General features: G+C 33.8%; 1 protein-coding gene across 1 annotated transcript in view; it reads left to right on the forward strand.

Annotated features, from left to right (window-relative positions):
- Nucleotides 1-24,030, forward strand: part of CCDC178 (coiled-coil domain containing 178) — a 528,736-nt gene that overhangs the window by 171,816 nt on the left and 332,890 nt on the right. Inside the window, exons 14-16 of the mRNA XM_017873932.1 lie at nt 628-723; nt 873-1,009; nt 20,864-21,047. Coding sequence (XP_017729421.1) covers nt 628-723; nt 873-1,009; nt 20,864-21,047 — 417 coding nt within the window. The remainder of the gene's footprint in view (nt 1-627; nt 724-872; nt 1,010-20,863; nt 21,048-24,030) is intronic.

Here is a 24,030-nt window from a genome sequence, read left to right on the forward strand (position 1 = left end):
TTCTATATTTTAAAAACAGATTATTACTCTTACAGATAAAAGCTATTCATTTCCTAATCCTTATATCCCAGCCATTTTACCAAAATTGTTTATTGTTGTTTTAAATATAATTCTTCTATTTTTCTAGGTATTTAATCATGTTATTGAAAGTTGAAGCTATATTACCTATTCATTTTCAATATTATAATATTAATATTTGATTTTATTATGTAATTATGTTTACTTAGTCTTTCCCAAAGCGTGATTAATAATAATGGTGATAAAAGAGATAATATAGTCTTACTCTTGAGTCTAATGAGGATACTTCAGTATTTTATAATTTATTTTGGCATTTGCTATTTTTTCTTTATATTATATTTGAATAATTTTTTCTTGTACTAGTTTTTTTAAGATATGAAAACTAGATAGTGAGTGAATTTATTAAATGACTGTTTTGCAAAGTGTTTGCATACTTATTTTCTCCTTTAACTTGTTGATGTGATGAATTATGATTCTGAATTTTCTATTGTTTTTCAATTTTTATGTAACTGAAACAAATTCTACTTTATCATGGTTAATTTATTTTTTACCTTATGGAAGGATGAAAAGCTACACAATTCACTTTATTCTGTATATCTTCTTTCTTAGCTGGAAGATTTGAGAAGAGTTTATGACCAACTAATCTGGAAGCAAAAAAGTCATGAAAATCAGTATCAGGAAGCAGTTAATAATTTTTATGCGGCAGTAAGTTGATTTTTTCCTGCTTTCCACTTAGAACACTATTCTGTATTTCCAAATATTAACTCATATATCTAAAAGTTATTTCATTATTATACCTTTTGCCTTTTGATAATTAGACATGTATGAATGATTCTTTTATTCTCTTCTTAAAGAAAAAAACATGGGATATCGAGCTTTCTGATGTTGCAAAAGATTTTTCAGCTATTTCTTTGGCATGTACAAAACTGATGGAAGACAATAAAAAACTTGGGAATGATATTAACAAAGTAACAGAACAAATCAATGAAAGGTAAATTTGCAAATACGTTTTTTTCTTATATACCGTGATACAATATATTAAATATAATAAATCTCTCCAGTTTATGTCCCTGGAGTGATATGGTGGTGTTTTTGTTTATCATTAGCTTAAAATTTAAGTTCTATTCAAAATGCTGCTTTTAATCACTCTGGGTCCCCTTTGAAAAGTCAAAATAACTGTAAAAAGTTATCTTATAAGAAATTTTATACACCCTCATCTCACCTCTTTTTGACATATCCTCTTATACTCAAAAATACTTTAAACTTAAAATACAGTACCCGCCCCCCAACCATGGGAGATATGTTCCAAGACACATAGTGAATGCCTGAAACCACAGATAGTACCAAACCCCATATGTACTACAATTTTTCAGTTTGATACCTGAGCTGGCTACTAAGTGACTAACAGGTAGCATACACAGCATGGATATGCTGGACAAAGGGATTATTCACATCTGGGGCAAGAGAGCATGAGATTTCATCATGCTACTTAGAACAGCGTACAATTTAAAACTTATGAATTGTCTATATCTGGAATTTGCCATTTAATCTTTTCAGACTACAGTTGACCACAGGTAACTAAACCTGCAGGAATCAAAACTTGCAGATATGGAGGATCTTATGTATGTCTTATCAAGCTCGTGATCTCTTTCAGTCCACTCTCAATTTTCCCCCAAATACTATACTAGTATTCTTGGTTCGGAAACATACGAGTTTTCTTGACTCCTCTATTTCAACTCTCATATTTAATGTATCAACAAGAACTATTCCACATACTAATATTTGCTAATATTACAGTATTTTCAGTTTATTCTCTTCACTGCTCCAACAACAATCTAGTACAAGCTATCATCATGTCTGGCATGAACTCACAGTGACTGGCAGAACTGGTCCACCTGCAATCACTTTCTAATCCATTATCTACATTTTGATAGGCTTGTTCTTATTTATCTTAACATAAGTATGATCAATTCCCCTCTATATCTGCATGAATTTTAACAGGGGTGAAAGGACAAAAGACCCCCACTACATATCCTGTGAGGTCCCTTGAATAGGCATATCCGCTTCTACAGTCTCATATTCTTCCCAGTTCTCCCTTATTACTTGGTTCAAATACAGCAGTATTACTTCAGTTTCTCCCACTTGTCACTCTTTTTTCCAGCCCATACATGGTATTTTTATGCTACTTTATTTTCCTAGAATGTTTTTATGACTTCCTTCTACCTGATTGCCACTTATCCTTAAGATTACAGCTGACTATCCTGTGAAATTCAATTCCTCTGCTATATGTATATGTGATACACATGCCTCTCTTTTTCACATCTCTTCTCATATTCATAATTTTTTGTGTATGAATATTTGATTCATTTCTGTCTTCCTCAAAAATGGGAAGATCCATGAGGTCAGACCATGACTACTTTTCCTTCGCTATTGAATCCTCATCATATAGCAGAGTCTGACACATACTATGCTATTGGGAAAAAGGTGACCATGATACTTGATTATTGTATTGGAAGTTTGATAAAATTTCTTAGAATTATTTTACCTTTGAAAATGATTAAATGGAGCAATTGTAAAACTTTCTTGTATGTGAAGCATACTTTTTTAAAGGATGCTGATTTTTTAAAGAATAGCTTAAAACTGTAGTTGCTAATATTACTACATTTTATCATTTTATTTTATAAAGAAAAAGAACCAGAGGAGCAAAAGCAAACAAACATCTGAAGAGTGGGTGATCTAATAAGGACACTCATCTGGAGGAAAGGAAGAGTGTGTGAGAGCTAGCACTTATTAGAATATTCTGCAGTAACACACAACCCCCAAATCTTAGTGACTCAAAATAAGAAGGTTGTTTTCTCATTCACATAGTAATTTAGCTAGTAATAGAGGAAAAAAGTACATTAGTGAGATCACTCAATGGCTCTTGTAGCTTCCACAGGAGAGTGATGCATGTTAATACCACTCACATTCCTTTGAACAAAACAAGTCACATGGCCAAGTCTGATGTCAGTGGGATGACAAGTCTAATTCTCTCAAGAATAGACTGGGTGCAGTGGCTTATGCCTGTAATCCCAGCACTTTGGGAGGCCGAGGCGGGCGTATCACGAGGTCAGGAGATCGAGACCATCCTGGCTAACACGGTGAAACCCCGTCTCTACTAAAAATACAAAAAAATTAGCCAGGCATGGTGGCGGATGGCTATAGTCCCAGCTACTCGGGAGGCTGAGGCAGGAGAACGGCGTGAACCCGGGAGGTGGAGTTTGCAGCGAGCCGAGATGGTGCCACTGCACTCCAGCCTGGGTGACAGAGCAAGGCTCTGTCTCAAAAGAAAAAAATAACAAATAACAAAAAATGAATAGATGTAGTGAATTATTGGGAACACAAGTACATCTGTCACAAGCAGTGGGAATGCAGCTCTATTTATTGGGAAGGATTTCTTTCCATGGTGTATTATCTTGCTTACCCAGAAAACACCTTGAGATGTTACTTAATTATTTAATCATTTAATTTACCCCAATTTTACCAGGAATTAAAATTAAATGGATAATTTTAACAGTGGATTACATGGTGCAGAACAGAGAATTAATAAACAATCAGTAAAATAAAGTGAAACAGATTAAGAGATTTGCAGACAAGAGTCAGGTCTACCATATATCTAAGTCATGTTCCTAAAGAAGAGAAGATTAAAACACAGGACAAAGAGATAATTACCAATTCATATGTCAAAATAGTTCTTATATTCTTGTTTCTAACTGGTAACTATATATATGTATTACATTTATGTATATGTGCAAATAATTTTATCTATTTCAAGCATTTGCACATATAAACTGGCAAGTCTATATATATATATGTGGCAAGTATATATTGCATTACAAATGTATGCAAGTACAATTTTTCATTTCCTAAAGTTTTATTTGCTTTTCATCCAAATCTGCTAGGTCATTTTATGATTTTTTGTTTGACACAGATATTTAAAGCTTATCTTTTATCTCTTAAATTGTGTGAATAGTTATAATCTGCACCTGATAATTTAAATATCTGTAGTCTTTGTCATTTGCTTCTGCTTCTTATTCTTCTAGCTCATGCTTCAGTGCCTTTTTCACTTGTATTCTTGGCTATTTTTTCTTAACCATGTGTAGTTCACTTGCTTCTGAGCACTATTTGCAGAAAATCTTTGAATCCTAGGATAAAGTTGAGTTAATCATTGCAAACTTATGTTTATGAGGAAGGTTCTATTTTTCAACTTGTGTCCTTGGATATGCTCTAAACTATGATTTTTTTTCCTACGCCATATTAAACAAAGCTCCATTTAACCAAAAGTTCCAATGCCTTAAGAGCAATGATGTCTTCTCTATTTAGCACTCTGCCTGTAACACATTTGTTGTAAGAAATTTGAAAAATACACAAATTACAAAAGGAGATTGAGACCCTAACATTGTTTCAATACATAGAAATATAGCTATTAATATATTACTGAATTTTTTCCTTCTTACTAAATAATTGTGAGTTTTGATCTTATTCCCAACATGACATAATAGATTTTTTTCATGATATTAAACAACTGTTAAATACATCTTTTAAATAGCTGTATAACAGTTTATTCTATGGATGAACTATGATTTATGTAATAATTGCTGTTATTTAGATTGCTCTCATTCTTACTCCTTGTTGTAAATATTATGGCAGTGGATTATTTTGTTTAGAAATCTCTATTAGCATATAATACTTTTAAAACTCCCACTTCGTCTCTAAAACTATTTTCCAGAAAGACGATCCCGTTCATGAGGCTATGCAGTACATGAGCCTGTCCTCTCACACACCTGTGCTAACTTCAGTGTTATAGTTGTAACAAATCTCTCCCAATATGATAAATGAAAACTATCTTCTTAATATTGTTTTGAACTCCATTTATTTGATTACTAGGGAGGTTGAATATTTGTACATCCTCTATTGAATTCTACTTTTTGAAAATAATTCTTGTGTGTTTCCAAGGAAGAAATGAGGAACTCAAAGTTCTAAGGGGCAAAGTGGCTTTCCTAAAGTCCCACAGCTGGAATTTAAAATCTGACTTTCTGTATTCAGGTTCAGAATATTAAGCACCTCTCATTTTTTGCAGTTTAATCTGACTTAAATTTAACTGACATTTAGTAAATGTTCAAATATGCTCGATAAATCAATCAAATAATAACAATCACAAATAGTAGATCTAATGTTAAAATTGTTGTTATTAATATTTTGGGGCACAGATAAGATGGTGGTGGGTTCACAGAGTGACACTTTTGTGTGGCTGAAGCTTAGAGAAAGTGCATGATCTGACCCTGTGTGCTTGTGTCTGCCTGTGTGTGTGTGTGTGTGTGTGTGTGTGTGTGTGTTTGCATGCAATACGTATTTTTATGTGACGGGCCATCAGGAGAACACACTGAGGCTAAGGAACTATCATGCCAGATAATGAATCATTTTAAGGCATTTGGACTCAGCTGAGGACTATAGATGTCCACTAAAGAAGCCCTATGATCAGACTTTCCTTTTAAATATGTCATGTTAGTGGTATTTGAATGAGTTAAGGTTTGAAAAACTAGTTTGATGATGGTACCAGACATTAAATGAAAAATGTGTAGATGAAAAAAAGGAAGGTTGGAGGGTAAATATTACTATGTTTGATTGGGATTGTGTATGGCACAATACAAGTGTAAGTATCTGGAAATCATTTTGATTTGTGAGTCTGAAATTGTGGAAAGATGGTCATAGAGATAGATGTTAGATGTAAAATGCAGAAGTACTTTAAATTGTCAGGCAAACATTTTCACGATTTTTCCTTCATCTGTTTCTTAAAATTTGAATTTTATAGATATAATTTTATGGAAAATTATAACACTTGGCCATATATCAGTATAATGTAAAATTTCCCCAATATCTGATAGAGCAGAATCAATAAATATAGTTAATGGCCTTTATAGACCCCCATCTACTAACCCATAGTTTGGTTTTTCATGAAATCGTGAATATCTACTTAGAAAATATAAGAGAAAACCTCATTCATTAGAAAATTATACCCAAAATGCAACTAAGAATACATACATAGAAAGTAGGAAGTTTCTATGAAGAGAGTACCAAATGTGATTAAAATACATTTTAAAAATGAATAAATAGAGGGATATGTCAAACATTTGAATATGACCCAATTATGAGAAAATGTCAAGTTCTAATCAAATAAATTAAAAGTCTTATTGCAATTGTAACTAAACTCCTAATGTAATTTTATTTTATAATTTAATAAAATAATCAGGGTAATTTAAAAATGACTTTATGGGGACAAATAGCTCTATGGTATATTTCAGTGTGAAAAAGATTATATAACTGTTAAACTCTGTGGTATTGTTCAGGGTTGAGATAGCTGGAAAACTGAAATATCATTATATACCAACAGCAATCAATTAGAAATAAAATTTAAAAGATATCTCTTACAATATAATTTTGAAACATCAAATCCACGGAATGAATCTAGCAAGGAGGTGTCTGATAATACTACCTAGAAGGCTACATAATATTGTTGAAGCAAATTAAAGAAGATGTAAATCAATAGAGGGGGGCATTCCTTGGTCATAAATTGGAGCACTCACTATTACAAAGATGTTCATGCAATTCTAAGAAAATTCTTATCAAATTTTGTGTTTATATGCATGTGTGTATACATGTAAACTTAAAAGCTGATATTAAAAGGTATATGGAAAATTAAAGGATAAATATTTAACAATGTTTTAGAACTAGGCTTCACAAATTTTAATACCACTTTTCAAAATTAATAATAGAGCTCAATACGTAAAATGACTCTTTACTGGTGCTAGGGTAGAAAGATAGACCAGTGGAAATGAGTAGAAAGTCCAGAATCCGACCTATATGTATACATTCACTAGATTTGTGACAAGTGTGCCACTGTAGTGCAGCAAAGAATAAACGGCCTAATTGCCTTATGAAAAAAAAAGTCTTACCCCTACCTATCTGACAAACAATAGTCTATTTTTTTTGGAACATAGTTGTAAATGTGAAATTTTAAATAATACAAAATTCTAAGAAAACATAGAAAAATATCAGTAAATGAGTCAGGTAAAGTTTTCTTAAACAGGAAAATAAATACCATTATAGAGAAAAAAACTGATGAATAAACATTCCATTAAGACAGAGAAAAGGTAAACCACAGGCTGATAAAATATATTTGTTATAGCTATATCTGAGAAGATAAATCGATAAACCAAAAAAATTGGTGAAAAAAATTAGTAAATTATAAAATAATATATATAATGTAATGATAAATATAAAATAACAAAATAATTAAAACATAGAAAAAGCAAATAATCGAATAAAAATCTGCAGAACGAAACAGTCACTTCACAAAAGAGGATAAACAAATGCATAGTAATCATGAAAGAGTAGAATGAATAGGTAAGATGTAACATAGTTATGCAAAGTACTACTCTGCGGCAGTGAGAATAAACAGATTTCAGCTACACACAACAACACGAATGAATCTTAGAAACATAATATTATATAATCTTGTTCAGAAACAGGTAAAATGGTTGTAGGAGTCAGGATTACAGTTCCTATTGGGTGGTAGTGATTGAGAGAGCACACTCCTGGGATTCTGCTGGTCATGTGTAATATATATATGTATGTATTTTTTTTTTTTTCTGAATGAGGGTGGTACTGGTGTATTCATATTAAAATGGATTGAGCTATACTCTGATTTGTACACTTCTGTATAAATGTTCTACTTCAATAAAATGTTACTTTTAAAACAAACATTAAATGACATAAATTGTTAATTCAGTCCAACTAAAATGTGTTCAATCTCTTATTAATCATTTATTGAATTCATATTGTGTGCAGACATTATGGTAGGTTCTAAAGTTACTATATGTGGAAAGCTTCCTGCCTTCAATGAGCCCCCAGTAAAATACATAATTATTATAGAAGTTATGTTTTTTCAGTAGCTGATAGGGTTTGGATCTATGTCCCCATCCAAATCTCATCTTGAATCCCCACGTGTTGGGAGGGGGACTGGTGGGAGGTGATTGAATCATGGCGGGGCGGACTTCCCCTTGCTGTTCTTGTGATAGTGAGTGAATTCTCAAGAGATCTGATTCTTAGAAGGTGTGTGGCGTTTCCTCCTTCATTCTCTCTCTCTCTCCTGCTCAGCCGTACTAAGACGTGTTTGCTTCTCCTTTGCCTTCCGCTATGATTGTAAGTTTCCAGAGGCCTCGCAGTCATGCTTCCTGTTAAGTCTGAAGAACTGTGAGTCCATTAAACCTCATTTCTTCATAAATTACCCAGTCTCAGGTAGTTCTTTATAGCAGTGTGAAAACGGACTAATACAGTAGCCTAGTAAGTACAGTAAGAAATGCAAGAAAGGAGCTAGCAGGAGCTTCTGCGCTGCAGCTCATTTTAGCTATTAGTGACTATGATTACCTGGGATTAAAAACCAAATAAGCAAAAAAACTTAGTTCTGTCGTTTCCTTTACCCTGCTTTCTGTGAAGATATTACATTTGTTAGTTTTTTTCTCTTCGAAGTAATATGGCCTTGTGATGTTTTTACATATAAAATTAGAAAGATAACATGCACAGCTTTTTTTTTTTTTTTTTGTTTTTTTTTTTTTTTTTTTTTTTTTGAGCAGCGGGAGTCTCGCTCTGTCACCCAGGCTGGAAGTGCAGTGGCGCGATCTCGGCTCACTACAAGCTCCGCCTCCCGGGTTCACGCCATTCTCCTGCCTCAGCCTCCTGAGTAACTGGGACTACAGGCGCTCGCCACAACGCCGGCTAATTTTTTTTTTTTTTTTTGCATTTTTAGTAGAGACGGGGTTTCAACGTGTTAGCCAGGATGGTCTCGATCTCCTGACCTCGTGATCCACCCGCCTCAGCCTTCCAAAGTGCTGGGATTACAGGCGTGAGCCACCGCGTCTGGCCTGCACAGGCTTTTTTTACGGTTACAAATCCACCACCTTGTAACTGCTTGCACCTAGGGCCTGTGTCATCGTTTCCCCCATTTTTGGATCCTCAAGGACTAACCTAGTGTTTGCAACATTGTTGTACATTATGTGCTATATAATATTTTCAGTAGAAAATATTCATTTGTAGTATACTATGTGTAACTTGTTACATTGTATGAAATACATAAAATAATATAGAGATTAATAATTTTTATCTTTTAGCACTTTATCTGAGAAATAGCTTCATATATCTTTACTTCATTTAAAATATTTTCAAACAGCAATTTAATAACTTTATAACTATGATTAATGAACTAATATTATAAGTTTATACTTAGGACTAAACATATTTATATTTAAAGAAAACATAGACTTAAAAAGCAAGTGTGTGAGTGTGTTTGTGTGTCCTGAGCACCTACCTGCTTTGTGTCTGACAGTTTGAGCTGCTCATGACAATGTTTAAATTTACATTGTTGTGTAGGAAAATAATAAACATGTTAACTAATGAATATATAATTAAAAATGTAGTCACTGATACTCTTGTGAGGACAATAAAATTGAATAATGTGGTAGACAGTGACAGGCCAGGGCAGAGTTGAGGACTCTGCTTTAGCAAGGATATTCAGTGTCACCTCTCTGAGAAACTAACATTGGAATTGAGACCTGAATGAAGACATGTCAGTCTTAAGCAGGTCTGAGGAAGAGAATTCCAAGTATAAGAGGAAGCTCTGAGACAGATAAAAATTCCTTGTGCTCTGAAAAGAGAATGGAGGCAGGCGTTGCTAGAAAATTGTATGACAGGGGTAATTCACGGAGACAAATGTTGGTAAGGCAGACAGGACTTGTATACTAAAAGCTTGTAAGTGTGCTAATGATAGTGGCGTATGATTAAAGCATTTTCATAATCTTACATTTTAGGGAGATCACTTGGGCTGCTTAGTGATGGATGGACTTTGGTGCATTTAAGAAGGGAGGTTTTTTTTGGTAATTCAAACAAATTATAATAATTAAGACATATAGATAAATGCTTTTGCAGTATAAATGGTAGGCATTCAGATATATTTTGGAAGGGATGCCTACTCGACCTTCTGGTAGGTGGGATTTAAGACGTGAAGGAAAAGCTGGTCAGGCTATTGGCTGAAATAGCAAGAGCTTATTGAGGGTATGAAGAGAATTTGAGGAGAGAAGATATGTCTCCTTAGGCCGTATTAAATTTCAGATTCTTATGAGCTCTTGAAATGGTAATGAGAAGTAACAATTAGATACATTGGTTTACAGCCCAGTGATGAGGAGCATCCCAAAGACAAATTTGGAGTCATAAAATTAAACAATAGGACAGTCTGAGATGTTTAAAAAGAGAGTGTAGGCAGAGAAGCAATGAGAATTTACATTTTGTGCAATATGGACAATGGAGAACATGAAAAGATTTTTGCTACAGAACACTTACAAATGGGGCATGCACGGGGCTCGCATCTTTTAAATGAAGAGCTGGGCTTCCAGGCAAGTGAAGGAAATCCTCAGGGGTCAATGCACTGAGAGTAATTGAACAACTGCAGGCTGAATTCCCAGCTGATATTTGGCTGCCCTGAAAATATGGGTGGAAGAATAGCCTTGTTGAACTTGGTAAACAAGGGAATTAAATTTTAGTGGCTTCAAATAATAAGTCATGGGCCATGGATCTGTGCAAGTGAAGGAGCTGAATAAAGTAAGGGCACTTAAATGAATAGAAAAATATCTCCCCGTGAGCAAAGGCCGAGGCAAGAAAGTATCTGTCTACATCTGGGACCTGGGTGAAAGAAAAGCAAGTGAGAACATTCCCAGTCTGGCCTCTTTTCACAATGGCTTGATGTTTTAATCTACACCATCCATGTGTTTTTAGAAGGCCCTAACCGAGGAATAATCATAGAAAAGTTATCCTGCTCTGCTCAAATAGTCTCTGGAGCAATAAACCCTAGACTGAGGCCATACAAGATTCTCGCTGAAAAAGTAAGGCTTTTAAAAGTGAACTTACAGAATTATAAAGCACATAAGGAAAATTCAAACATGAATTGGAATTATCAGAAATAATGAGAAGATTCTGATTTTATCAGCAAAAAATTCAAATAAAGAATTAAATAGAACTCAGATAGTACAATTATGAGATTTATTCTGAGTTTTAAATGGTTAATGGGAACAAAATAAACTAATAGAACACTATCCAAAAAGTGCAGGCAGTTAAAAAAGAATCCCCACAACTTTTAAAATTAAAACTGGATTCATTTCTACTGAAGATTCTACTAATTAAATAGTAGAAAGAGCTGGGGAAATTAATCAGTATACCTAAAATAGAACCCAGAATATGGCACAGAGAGAAAACAAGAGAAAATCTGGAAGAAATATTCAAGTTATGGAAAATAGAATGAGAAATAAAGGAAAGAATAGGGAAAGCAGTATTCAAAAAGATAATGGCACGTGATCTATAAATTTTAGAACATAGATTTTCAGCTTCAAACAGCACCATAAATCCCACACAACATAAACTCAAGAAATAAAACTTTGATTTATTTAAACCATAGTTTACTCAAATTGGAGAAATTACAGGTGTGGCATGCCTTTTGTCAAACAAATGTATTCTATAGGGACAGCATCTGCAAATAGTTTTCCTTCCCCTTTAGATTCCAAGGGGTGGATAATACTTTTTGTTCAAGGCCAAGCTGTCCATCTGTGCTGTTGGTCTCAACCTCTTCTGTCCTCTTCAAGACATAGTTTTACTCGTATCACTTCCATTTTTGACATCTTTATTCACTATCTTTTTTCCTTCCTTATCTTTTTAGCCTGTAGACATCATTAATCCTCCTCCAATATAAAATGAAAGTTTTTATTTCATCCTATTTGTACTTTCAGCAAATCACTCAATAGTTCCCTTTTATTCTTATTAAAAATTACACATAGTTAGCAATATTTGCTAGATTATTAGTAATATTTCCTTCACTATTAATCATTGTTTTGACTTAAAGCAGTCTGGCTTCTTAAATCCCATGCTACCAAAATTAATCTTGCTTAAGTGCAAAAAAAGACCTTTCTTCCTGAATCTGTAAGGTTATTTTTCAGTCCTGTGGTAGGCCATTTTTTCTCTCTTTCTTTCTACATGTTACCCAAGCATTTGTGTCTATGCCCTCTTTGATGCTATCCCTTTTTGAGATTTAGGATGCCATTCTCTTGCTTCCTCTGGTTCTTCCTTTAACTCTGTGAAATGTTCTTTTCAGGAATCCTAGAGCGGCTGATACATCTCTGCTGTCCCTGATTAGTTTAGGGTACTAATCTCAGCCCATTTATACCCTTGCTCCATCTCCTGTCCCAGAAATTTCACCTGGTCCCCTTATTTTAACAAGTACTATACATTTTTTGACTCTTTAATCTCGACATTCTCTAGCTCTACCAACGTTTTAAGTATCTGCTCTCTCCCCTAACTTACACCCTGTTATCCACCAAATTACCTGTTTTGGGCATGGTTCTATACCCCTCTCTCCTAGCTCACTGCCAGCATCTTACTAACTTCTTTAAATATCTCTCCTATGGGTACTTTTCTTTCTCTCTATTTCAATTACCAATAAAATAAACCAGGCCCCTATTGTCTCACGATGGGAACACTATTTTTTTTTCAGCAGCTTAAAAACATTTCATAGGTTCCCTACCAGCTATTAGATACGTCCATGCTTCCAGAGTGATAGATTGGACACTATAAACTGTCACCTGCCCAACTTCAGACTCATCTCTTATTATTCCTTCCATGATCTTAGTCTGTTTTATGTTACTATAACAGAATACCTGAAGCTGGGTAATTTATAAAGAAAAGAGGTTTATTCAGTCCATGATTCTGCAGGCTTGGAAGTTTAAGAGCATGACGCCATCCTGGCTAGGCCTTTCGTGCTGCATCAGAACATGCGGAAGAAGGTCAAAGGGGAAGCAAACAGGTACAAAGACACAAAACTTGAGAGGCATCCTGGTTTTATAACAACCCACTGTCATGGGAACTAATTAATTCCCATATGAACTAATCCAATCTCACCAAAGCAAGAGCTCACTATAGCGAGAGCAGCACCAAGCCATTCATAAGGGATTTGCCACCATGATTGAAACTCTTCCTGCTGGGCCCCACCCCGTAACACTGTCACATTGGGGATCAAATGTCAACATGGGTTTTAACAGTGACAAACAAACTATTTCTAAACCCTAACCATCCTTATGTTCTAGCCTATTAAAATGCTCATGCATCTGAACTCATATTGTTTCAGCTTCAGTTTGGCCTCCAATATTCTTCTGATAGGTATTTACTTTTTCTTCCTCCTCATTTCACCTGCTCCTCCTCTTCTCTTCCTCTTCTTCTTCAGCATGTTTTTAAATCTGATTAATTGACCCTTCATACAATAGCTCAGACATTAACTATTCCCTGAAGCTCGTCCTCTTGGTAACTCATCTTCCCCTGTCTACAAACCAAAACAGTGTTAAGTGCCTCTTCCATTACTGTACTTTATTATTGCACTGGAATCTTTTTTGTTTCCTTTTTCCTTCATGAGAGTATAAACTTGTTTCCATTTATCTTCATGTATCAGTCACCTAGCGCAGCTGTTGACATATAATCAATGCTCAATAAGTATCCATTTAACTAACTTTCCTTGGTTCCATACTTCCCTTTTAGCACTTTTCACACTATGTACAGTTACTGCCGGTTTGCATATTTGTTGCTTCCTGTCTGGCCTGAGCTGCTTACTTGTGTTCATTGTATGTATCTGTGTGTGTGTGTGTGTGTTTCTCAATAGGTGTTGAACAAATGACATAATGAATGAATGATAGCTAAATATAAGTTTATCCTTAGTTCTTCCTTTGCTTCAGTATCTCTGTCCTCCTATTCTCTGTGCTATATATTCTGATGTCAGATCCACTTGTGTCTCTTTCCGTTCCAAAGCAAGACTAACGATTATTTTTCTTATGTTTTTTCCCTCTCCTTGTGTGTCATCTCACTAAAGCAGAGAACACTATAAAGAATCATGCAGTCTTTATATACTATTTTAATTAACAAAAAACTGTTTATTGAATCATTTGTGTTATTCAGTGCAGGTAAGCAGTATGTATATATTACCCTCAATTTATTTAATCTAGATTACAACTTTGATGATAGGTATTATTAAATTAATCTTACAGATGATAAGGAAATTGAGTATGAAACCTTCCTTCCCGATTACATAAGAAACAATCAGGATTTGAATACAGGTCTACTTAACTCCAAAATTTATGTTCTTTCCACTTAGCAACACAGCCTCTTCTCTTCTGTTAGTTAAGTCTTGATTCCTATTTCTGACATGTTACAGAAGATTTTGGACACAAAACCTACTTCAAAAAAAACAAAAGCTTATGGTTTAACTTAATTCTCCATCTCTACGTTTGACTATATCCATTGTTTATCTCCGAAAACTCTGTTAGTCTTACTCTCTCCTTGATTTATTATCTTTTTTAACTCTACCATTTATCTGAATCACCTTCCCCTTAGTGCCAGTTTCTCTTTTTCCATAAGTCCAAACATAATTTAATGGTTAAAAAGCAAATCACTGATTTCATAAGTCTAGTGAATATCCCCATGAAACATCCTCAAATTGGAACTGTTATATACACTAAAATTCCACTAGAAAACTATCTCAACATAAAACTATCCAAGACTGTTACACTATTTAAATAAATTACATAATTACTGCAATATATGATATACTGTTCATATATAGTTTACCTTCAGAATGCCAACATTAAAGCACAGATGCCATATTTGTTAAGAGACTTTGTTCAGTTATCCTATACATACAAATATTTGCTAGACCTTTTTGTAACAACGATGATATGATTATTTACCTTGCAGAAGCAGTTTATAATTTGATAATTTTGTCTTTCAAACAAATGAGCATCCATTAGAAATAGACCCTTTACATTTGGGACATTTGACTTGAGCAAACAATTTTACTTGATTACTTATTCACATGATAGGCAGGCTTCAAAAACCTAAGTCAAGGAAAATGAGCTTGTTAAAAATGATTTGAAATTGATTAACTTAGATTTATTTTGCTTGAAATTAACTGTGTGGTATGAATTTCTATATAGTCATTTTCTTACATTCAAGCTCTGTAAAATATTCTAAATATCTATTTGTAGTGTTCAACTGTATCTCAAGCAAGACAATACCATTGTAATTGCAGTGAGCCAAAGATGGGGTTGGTAATTGAAGGAAATGAGCAAAAAAGCTATTGAACAATGTAGAGATATATTGGCATATTTTATGAAGTTTGTTTTTTAAGAAGTAACAGTGTGGTGATTTATTTGTAGAGATAGCAATTTGAATATTACTGAAGTTGTTAAATAGCCTGGAATACCTAGAATGAATCCAGAGTACTGTGTTTTTCATACCCATTTAGCTATGTCTTACCAGCCTATTAATTTGAGTTGCTTCACAGAATTGTCAAATACTTCTTTTTCCAGCATTGCACAACAAACTTTTCAATCAATGTTTTAAATGATTTTACTTTTGTTTTGTTTTTTATTTTTTTAGACATTAAAAGAGAAAAGTATACAAATCACGCATTAAAATGATATATATATATATCATCTAAAATCAACTACTTACCCACGTTAGCCCATTTAAAACTTTTTTTCCAAGAGTTAAATACTAAAAATAAATTATACTTTCTATTCCTACTTTCTCCCTCTGCAGAGGCATTGAAATATGAATTTGGGTGATACAGTCCATGAAAGAACCTAGACTTTCAATCTATTCGCTTTCTCATTTTCAACAGTCTTTTTTCCCATCCTACACCAACTACCTTCTCTTATAGTTTTACTCAGTTTTGTCATTTCCAAAAATTGAGTTACTTCATGGTCTCAATTTTAAGTATCCACCCGCAGATAACCAACACCTCTTTTTCTAGCTTAATCTACTAGCACCCCCACTCCAACAAATATTTGACCCTATGATGACCAATCTGTCATCCTTACTACATTTATATATCCCACCTTATTGTCCTTCTTTCCAAACCTAGTTACTTTGGATCAAAATAAGCACATATTTAAATAACATTCAAGACTGTTTTTATGACTTGAAAAGCCCTGTCCCTAACTAAACCGGCAGTTTTCTTCATTGAACTTTTCCTAGCAGCTGAATGTGGCTAAAATAAAGCACAAGTGTGCTAAATAGCCTCACGGGGTGGATCCGGGTTTGGTGGGCCCTAGAAGTTACAGTATATGGGGGCAGTAGATAAAAGAAAACAGTGTTATGAATACAAAATGCCCAGTCACTTGAATACCACTTGACAGAGGAGACCTTATATTAGAAAGAGAGAATGATCTTCGTCAACTTTGATTAAAATACCTTGTTTCTACAAACTTTATAAAACCATATCACCATGTGAAAACACTGCTAGGGAGACACTCAAAGGACTTTGTAAGGGGCTGGGGCCAATTAGAGGCCCTCATGTTTAAGCTTCATTAGCAGCAGAATAAATTTACTTCTGAATAGAACTTAAATTCTGTGACTATAAATCTCAAGTGATGTTCAGCATGACCAAGAAATTTCTAGACAATTCCACTTTTCTCATGACCATTATGTATCTTCTCCCTCTCTTCAATCCTAATACCCATATTACCCTCATTTTAAACTAATCATCCTCTTCATAGGGAGTGTAGCTATAATGAATGAGAGTTATCTCAATCTCTTACCAGCTTACTGGTGCACAATACGAGTATCTCGTTTTTCCCATGAATCATTATTCATCGGTAGCAGCACATGAGCTTTGCATAATATTGTTCGTTATATAAAGTATGAAAACACAAAATAAACCTTAGTCCTGTAACTCATCTCTGTCTTTCTATATTTTTTGTAGCAATACTTTAAAAAATAAACACATCTATTTCTATGAACTCACAGTTAATTCTCTATTGAATCCACTCCACCAGGCTTTTCTCAGGGTCATATTCTGAATCCAATGTCAATTTTTCTCCTTAATTTGAAGGTTTTTTTTTTTTTTAATTGTTTTCTTATTTAGTTTTGCTTGGTAGGACATCTGATGACATTTTGAATATAATTTCTTTGTAAATAATTTGTCTTTTCTCTCTGGGAACTTCAGAATTTTCTCTTCTTATTTAAGAGTTCTGAAATTTCACAGTTTTGTTTGTAGCTATGTGTGTGTGTAATTTTTTCAGCTTAGCACTAAGTAAGACTTTTCAATTTGATGATCCTTGTTGGGTTTTGGTACTGAAATTTTTCAGGTATAGTTTTGCTATATACAGCTGCTACTTATCTATCCTATTTCCTGTCCTGTGATGTACTGATAGGAGTCTGATAGTTGATTTGTGAATTGCTTCTTACAATTCTGCATTTTTTTTTTTTTTTACATATTTTGAGAATATATAGTCAGAGGCATTGAAGTAAATAAATATTTCATTTCTTGTTGAATTGTTTTATTATCTACTTTTACCTTGTTTCTTATTCATGATTTTCTTATTAAATTACATTTTGTGATATTACTGTTGCTGCACTAATGTTTATTTTCAGATTTTTGAGTGGTGTAGTCCCCAGTCTTTATTTTTTAGGCAGCAGTGAATCTTATTTTTTAAACACAATCTGATGATATTAGTAGGTGTACTTTAGACATGTGTATTATGATAAGCCTAATTAGTGACGCTAGTTTTAAAACATGTTTAGCTAATTATAGACATTTTAAATAAATCTGGAATTATTTAGTTTTCTATTATCCTCCTGAGCACTACACATATTTTGCAAAAAATAAATTACTATTGAACATCTTTACACTTGTCCTATTTTAAAATCGTTATCTGGTGCCTTTGTTTCACTTTTAAATAATAATTTTTCACAATCAATACATATATTTGCTGACATTTCTCATTCATTTTTGTCTTTATGTCTTCTTGTTTATCCTTTTCGTTCACTTTCCAGTGGCTAAAATGATTCTTTAATAGTTATTTTAATAAAGGCTTTCAGGTAAATTTTCTTAAGCTACGCCAATTTAGCTCATCAATCTTGAATAATAATTTGGCAATGTATGGAACTATAGCTTCACATTTAATTTTGCTTATATTTGAAGATAATAATTTTCTTTTGGCATTTATTACATCACTTTGTATGTCCTTAATAAATATCTTTAATATTCTACTGTTTTATCACAATATCTTTAGCTATAGATTTTTTATTTTTATAATGTTTAGTAGTCACAACTAATTTTGTCATCTGGTCTGTGGTCCTATTTTTTTCTCAAGTCTAGAAATTTCTCTCATTTTTAAACTACTCTTCTTCATAGGGAGTATAGAAAATTTCTGTAGTCTTTATACAACATATCTTATTATTGTTCCTTTTGTGAATCAAGGGGAATGTCGCTTAACACATACTCAAACACACCACACATTCATCCCACTCCACGTAATGCATGGACTGTTTTTTCCACAAAACAAATACATGTATAAACATGCACACATAAATAAACATACATACACAAAGATTAACACACATATACACATATGTACAAGTAAACACAAAAAGTATATATACACAAACACAAATATGCATGTGTACACAAACGTAAGTACACATAGACTCAAAAGTATACACATACTATGTATAGACACAAACATGCCACACCTATATATTGTGTGTGGTTGCAAGCAGACATACACCCCCCTCCGCATTTTTTGTGCTGCCTTTTGAGTGAATACCTTAGTACTTCATTCCTGCCTATTAATCCAAAACTCTCTTTGACTCTTCTCAGTTTGGAGTTTTTTGGTTCTATTTCAAAACTATTTTAATTATTTCTGTCCATATTTCTTTTCATTATTCCTTATAACTTATTGTCTTCCCCATCTACCTATTTTTGTCTAATTTCTGCTGTGTGTCAAAATTTCTTTTCCTTTTACAAAATTAATGATTCCTTTACTTAGATATTTGAGCATTTTAAATATACTTATTTTAAGTTCTTTGTCAGAATGTTTCATAAAATCAATATCACCTAAAGTGGGTTGGGTTCACACTCTGATTGCTAGGTCTTTGGAAACAAGATATTTCTTCATATGTTTTGGTGTCTTTTTTGAGGCCTCCCATTCTAAATAAGCAGGTCTCTTTTCTCTATCTTTGTCTCTCTCTCTCTCTCTCTCTCACACACACACACACATGTAACACACTCACATACATACACATACACCCCTCTCTTTCTGTCATACACACACATCTTCTTGTTTATCTCTTTCCCATTGAAATTATGTCATTGCTTCTACCTCACCCTACTTGGTCCCAATTCACCAATCTTTAAATTCTTCCATTTATGGTCATCTTTTCTGATTCCTAGTGATCATACAAAGATGATACTGGGGATAACATTATTGCAGTTACTGATTCAATAGGCAACTTGGTTGAGTTATTGCTCTCAGGATCTGTTCTCCTCAATGCCTTTGCTCCTTGCTCTCTATGTATCTTTAGCCCCAGTCAGTGAATGATCCTTCCACATCAAGCACAGCTCATGCAAAGCCCTTCCATGAGTCAGTGAACCTCACAGTTGTCACTTATCTGGTGCAACACCTTCAGCTTGTTTTATGCTGCTTCTCCTCTATTCATGCTTTGATTTTCGACTCCATTTCTGTTCTACAGAGATGGTTACCTTTGTTGTGAGCTTAGCTACATCTCCTGCTTGCCTGAATGTATGTTTATTCTTATTTCTACATCATTCTTTCATCCTATTTTGGAATAGGTGAAAATGAACGATCAGTGCAGCTCATCATCAGCTGATTTGGCCACACTAATTCAATCTTCTCTGTGTTCTGTGAAGTGAAAGCTAATCATGTGTATTCACCCCAACCTCTTGAATAGTGCTACTTGAATGAAGTGTGGTCTGCAACCAAGTGTCATCAACCTGGGAGCTATTCTCAGACCCATCCCACATCTACTGAACCACATTCTGAGAGTGAAGCCTAGGAATCTGTGACTTTCAAGGCTCTCCCTGTGATTTTTACATATATACAAGCTTTAGATACTGCTCCAGTTAATATCTGTAGTTTGCTTTCTGGTTGCATTTTAGAATCACATGGGGTGCTTAAAATAGTGACGCTGGAGCTTTACCCCAGATTGATTGTACATTATTATAAGCCTAGTAATCCATCCAGAATTTTTGGAAGCACAAAGTTTTATTAAATGCTTTGCAGGTTATTATAATGTGGAGTTAGTGTTGAGAACCATTGCTTTATTCAAGTAGTTCTCAACAGGGATGATTTTTTACCTTCAGGAGATTTTTGGCAGTAACTGGAGACATTTTTGGCTGCTACAACTGAGACAGTGCTGCTGGCATCTAGTAGGAGATGCTGCAAAATATCTTACAACGCACAGGACATCCCCCCTACAAAAATAATTGTGCCACCACAAATGTCAATTATATTGAAGTTGAGAAAGTTTGCTGTCTTATATGCTTTGGTTTTTGTTTAGGCTTTTCCATTGAACATATTCTCCAGTAAAACACCTTTATGGAAGTCACAAATTGAAATGGAAAGGAGTATAAAAGGGATTTTGAATGTTCAAAAAACCAAGCACCTGGATTCCCCAAGCCATTCTTATTGATGCTTTTATGCTTCTGAAATTGGAAACAGCCTGACAATTAGGGGTAACCATCAGAAGCAGCAGAATAAATGGAGTCCTAGGACACATGTTCCGTCTTCAAGTTTTAGCTATTTATCCCGCAATTTTGTATTTTTGACAACATAAAATATGATCTTATTCCTTTTTGCTGTTATTAAATATGTTTGTCTCACTATATACTCAATAATCATTAATTTTTTGCTTTATTTTACAGTATAAGGAAAAAATCACAATATGAATCTGAAATAAAATCTTTGACAATGATGAAGTTAAAGAATGAGAAACATCTCAAGAGCATCTATAGGGAGGCTTATCGCATTGGTACTGTTTTCCACCTAACCAAACACAAGACAGATGAAATGGAAGATAAAATAGCAGAAGTGAGAAGAAAGTTCAAGGTTGTATATCTTTGTGTTCCTCTTACTCATGATGAAAAAAGAGTAATTTACCTGAATTGTATTGATTTAATCTTGATAATTAGATTTTAATTTAAGGGTTAATAGTCCTTTCAAAAACTCACTTCTTATAAATGAGAAGAAAACCACCTCTCTCCAAAGGCTCAGCTTGAATAGAAGAGAATGAGGGCTCAATGTAGTTAATCCACAATTGTTTCCACTTTCTGCTATTATCAACCATAAACTACTTGGAGCACCAGGAGTGTGGTTCTCAGTTCAGCTTTATTGTATGTATCTAACACATAATAATGTCTGCCTATAGTAGGAAGAAGGGATTCTGAGAGGTGTTTGTCTACCTTATGTAATGTGAGAATAGAAAGTACTTCTAGTAGGCCTATGAGTTGTTGAATTCTCAAGTACCTGGAAATTTGTAGGCTACATTATTCTGCAGGAATAATTGCTCACATGCTTCAAACCCACTCCTAAGTGAGAGATGTATTGGATAGCAGCTCTCTGCCATTTGTGGTAGAGGCTTTGTATTAGTCCGTTCTCACGCTGCTGTGAAGAAATACCTGAGACTTAGTAATTTATAAGGAAAAGAGGTTTAATTGACTCAGTTCTGCATGGCTGGGGAGGCCTCAGGAAACTTACAATTATGGCAGAAGGCACCTCTTCACAGGGTGGCAGGAATGAGAATGAGAGCCAAGCAAATGGGGAATCCCCTTATAAAACCATCAAATCACGTGAGAACTTACTCACTATCATGAGAATAGCACGGGGGAACTGCCCCATGATTCCATTATCTACACCTGGTCCCACCCTTGACATGTGGGGATTATTACAATTCAAGGTGTGATTTGGGTATGGATACAAAGCCAAACCATATCCGACTTGCAAAGTCCACCCCACTTTACTGCACCTGCAGGGCCACTTCAACAGGCTGATTTCATCCATCTCAGACACATACATGTCTCCTGTCTTTGCCATTTTCTTATTAAAGACTTATAAGCAAAAAAAAAAAAAAAAAAAAAAACCTGGAAAATATACAGTCTGTACACCATTTCCAACATCTGTTGCTAGCATTATGATCAATGAATACTTTCCTGTGTGATATCTCAATTTAAGTTGTGTAAATGTTTCTGTACTGAAAGATTGGGGTGTTTTTCCCACATTGAATCCAGCTGTTCAGTTGACCTACGTCTTTCCTAATGGGTGTTGAATGGGTTAATCTTATCTTCTATGATATAAGTTAGTAAGCAAAGTAAACATGCATAGAAAAAATCAAAATGCAAGGCATACGATTCTATGGTTTAGCATATACAATAGTATTGTAGATGTTTATAATTTTTTAAATAATATCAATATATTTCTATATAGTGGTCAGTTAATTTTTTTCTTTGAGGATATCAATAAAGATACCATCATCCACTTACTTGGCCATTTAACCATTTATTTTAATTTTTCTAATTGACTCAAAATCTTTGTCATCTTTCACATATTTTCCCCATGGCTGTCACAAACAACATTTAATTCTTCAAACATATTGCTTCATTTATCTGAGGTACTCACTTATGAAAGAGATGTTGCACTGGATTATTTATTTTTCTAATTTTTTTGATACCATAAAATGGAACTTATAGATTCAATGCAAGTTTGATGTGACTCTACTGTAATTGCTTTGCCAACCCAAAATACAGTGCCCCTTTTTTGTTATTTTAATTTTATTTTAAAATTGACATATAATAATTGTAGATATTTTTTGGGTACATAGTGATATTGCCATACGTGTAGAATATAGTGATCAGATTAGGGTAATTAACATATCCATCATCTCAAACATTGATCATTTCTTTGTGTTAGAAATATTCAATATCATCTTTGTAGCTATTTGAAAATGTATATTATTCTTAACCATAGTGATCCTACAGTGGTATGGAACACAAGAACTTTTTCCTTCTATCTAGCCATCATTTAGTATCCTTTAAAAAATCTCTGTCTCCTACTTCTTCCAACCCACCCCACTTTTCAGTATTTTCCATTCTACTTTTTACTTTTGTGAGGTCAGTTGTGGTTAGTTTTCACATATGAATGAGATTATGTAGTATTTAACTTTCTATTCCTGAGTTACTTCACTTAACATAATGTCCTCCAGTTCCATCCGTGTTTCTGAAAATAACAGGATTTCATTCTTTCTTATGGCTGAATAATATTCTATTGTGTATATATACCGCTTTTTGTTATCCATTTATCTGTTGTTGAACACCTAATTTGATTCCGTATCTTGGCTATTGTGAATAGTGCCACAATAAAACAGGGGGATACAGATGTCTCTTCAATATATGAATTTCCGTTGGATAAACAATAGTGGGATTGCAGGATGATACAGTACTCCTATTTGTAGTTTTTTGAGGAACCTCTGTCCTGCTGTCCATAGTGTCTGTACTGATTTTAATTCCTACCAACAGTATACGAATTCTCGTTTTTCCACATCTCACCAGCATTTGTTATTTTTTCATATTTTTATACTACCCATCCTAGCTGGAGTTTGATGATACAGTTGTGGTTTTGATTTGCATTTCTCTGGTAATTAGTAATGTTGAACTTTTTTTCTTGCATTTGTTAGTAATTTGTATGTTATTTGTATGTTTTTTTTTTTTTTTGAAAATATCTCTGCAAAATATTTCACCCATTAAAAGTTTTTTTTTTTTTTTTTTTTTTTTTTTTTTTTTTTTTTTTGCTGTTGAGATGTTTGAGTTCCTTGTGTATCTGGATATTAATCCCCTGTTGAATGAATAGATTATAAATATTTTCTCTGGTTCTTTAGGTGGTATTTTCACTCTGTTGACTATTCCCTTTGCTGTGCAGAAAGGTTTTAGTTAAATATAATGTAATTTGTTTATTTTTTGTTGCCTGTGCTTTTGAGGTCTTAGGAATAATATATTTTCTTGGGCCAATGTTCTGAAGCATTTATCCTATGTTTTCTCCT

This window comes from Rhinopithecus bieti, unplaced genomic scaffold (genome assembly GCF_001698545.2).
Source record: "Rhinopithecus bieti isolate Rb0 unplaced genomic scaffold, ASM169854v2 scaffold_5260, whole genome shotgun sequence".
In the NCBI taxonomy this organism is placed as follows: Eukaryota; Metazoa; Chordata; class Mammalia; order Primates; family Cercopithecidae; genus Rhinopithecus; species Rhinopithecus bieti.